This window comes from Cynoglossus semilaevis, unplaced genomic scaffold, assembly GCF_000523025.1.
Source record: "Cynoglossus semilaevis isolate Cse_v1.0 unplaced genomic scaffold, Cse_v1.0 C18786623, whole genome shotgun sequence".
Taxonomy (NCBI): domain Eukaryota; kingdom Metazoa; phylum Chordata; class Actinopteri; order Pleuronectiformes; family Cynoglossidae; genus Cynoglossus; species Cynoglossus semilaevis.
Window position 1 is genome coordinate 1 of NW_007594548.1, and position 474 is coordinate 474.

Consider the following 474-nt stretch of genomic DNA (forward strand, 5'->3'; position numbering starts at 1 on the left):
ACACACAATAGATGTTTCATTTGTGCGGTTTGTACCAAACACCCAGGAACGTACCCATGTGCTGCTCGATGAAGGTATTGTCGGTGAGAGGTACTGTCCTCCTGCCCATCTTGGCCTGTCCTCTTTTCAGAATAAGCTCACGAACAGACTTTAGGTTTGGAAATCTGTTGGCAAGGGGAAAAAAAAGGATTATTTTATGTAATCGAACTAAAAAGGAAAAGTCCATCGATCATTCACACAAACAGCAGTACTCACCCCCAGGCCACATAAGGCTCCACCACCTTCATCATGGTCATTGAAGTCTTGTTTATTCTGACGAAAGACCCGCTGAAAATCTTCCTGAGCCTCAACATCTGGATCACCTTCATCACCTTTGGACTCACACCTTTAATCCTAGGAAATAACCATTGGTGTTTATTTATTAATGTGCGTATGTCACTTGACATTGAGAAACAAATTTGTATTAGGGAATTA

The 474-nt window shown here is 41.8% G+C and overlaps 1 protein-coding gene across 1 annotated transcript; it reads right to left on the bottom strand.

Annotated features, from left to right (window-relative positions):
* Positions 1 to 16: 16 nt before the first annotated feature.
* LOC112486725 (60S ribosomal protein L7-like 1) lies at positions 17 to 412 on the bottom strand. Its single transcript, XM_025054045.1, has 2 exons — positions 256 to 412; positions 17 to 164 (listed from the first exon to the last, which is right to left on the bottom strand). Exons 1-2 carry the CDS (start codon positions 366 to 368, stop codon positions 17 to 19), a joined length of 261 nt encoding a protein of 86 aa, XP_024909813.1. The 5' UTR covers positions 369 to 412.
* Positions 413 to 474: the final 62 nt, after the last annotated feature.

Bases quoted from the DNA above. Each gene is read 5' to 3' on its own strand.
- LOC112486725 (XM_025054045.1), bottom strand. From the start codon at position 368: ATGAAGGTGATCCAGATGTTGAGGCTCAGGAAGATTTTCAGCGGGTCT. The intron at 165-255 runs GTGAGTACTGCT...CCTTGCCAACAG, and splicing joins GAGCCTTATGTGGCCTGGGG to ATTTCCAAACCTAAAGTCTG.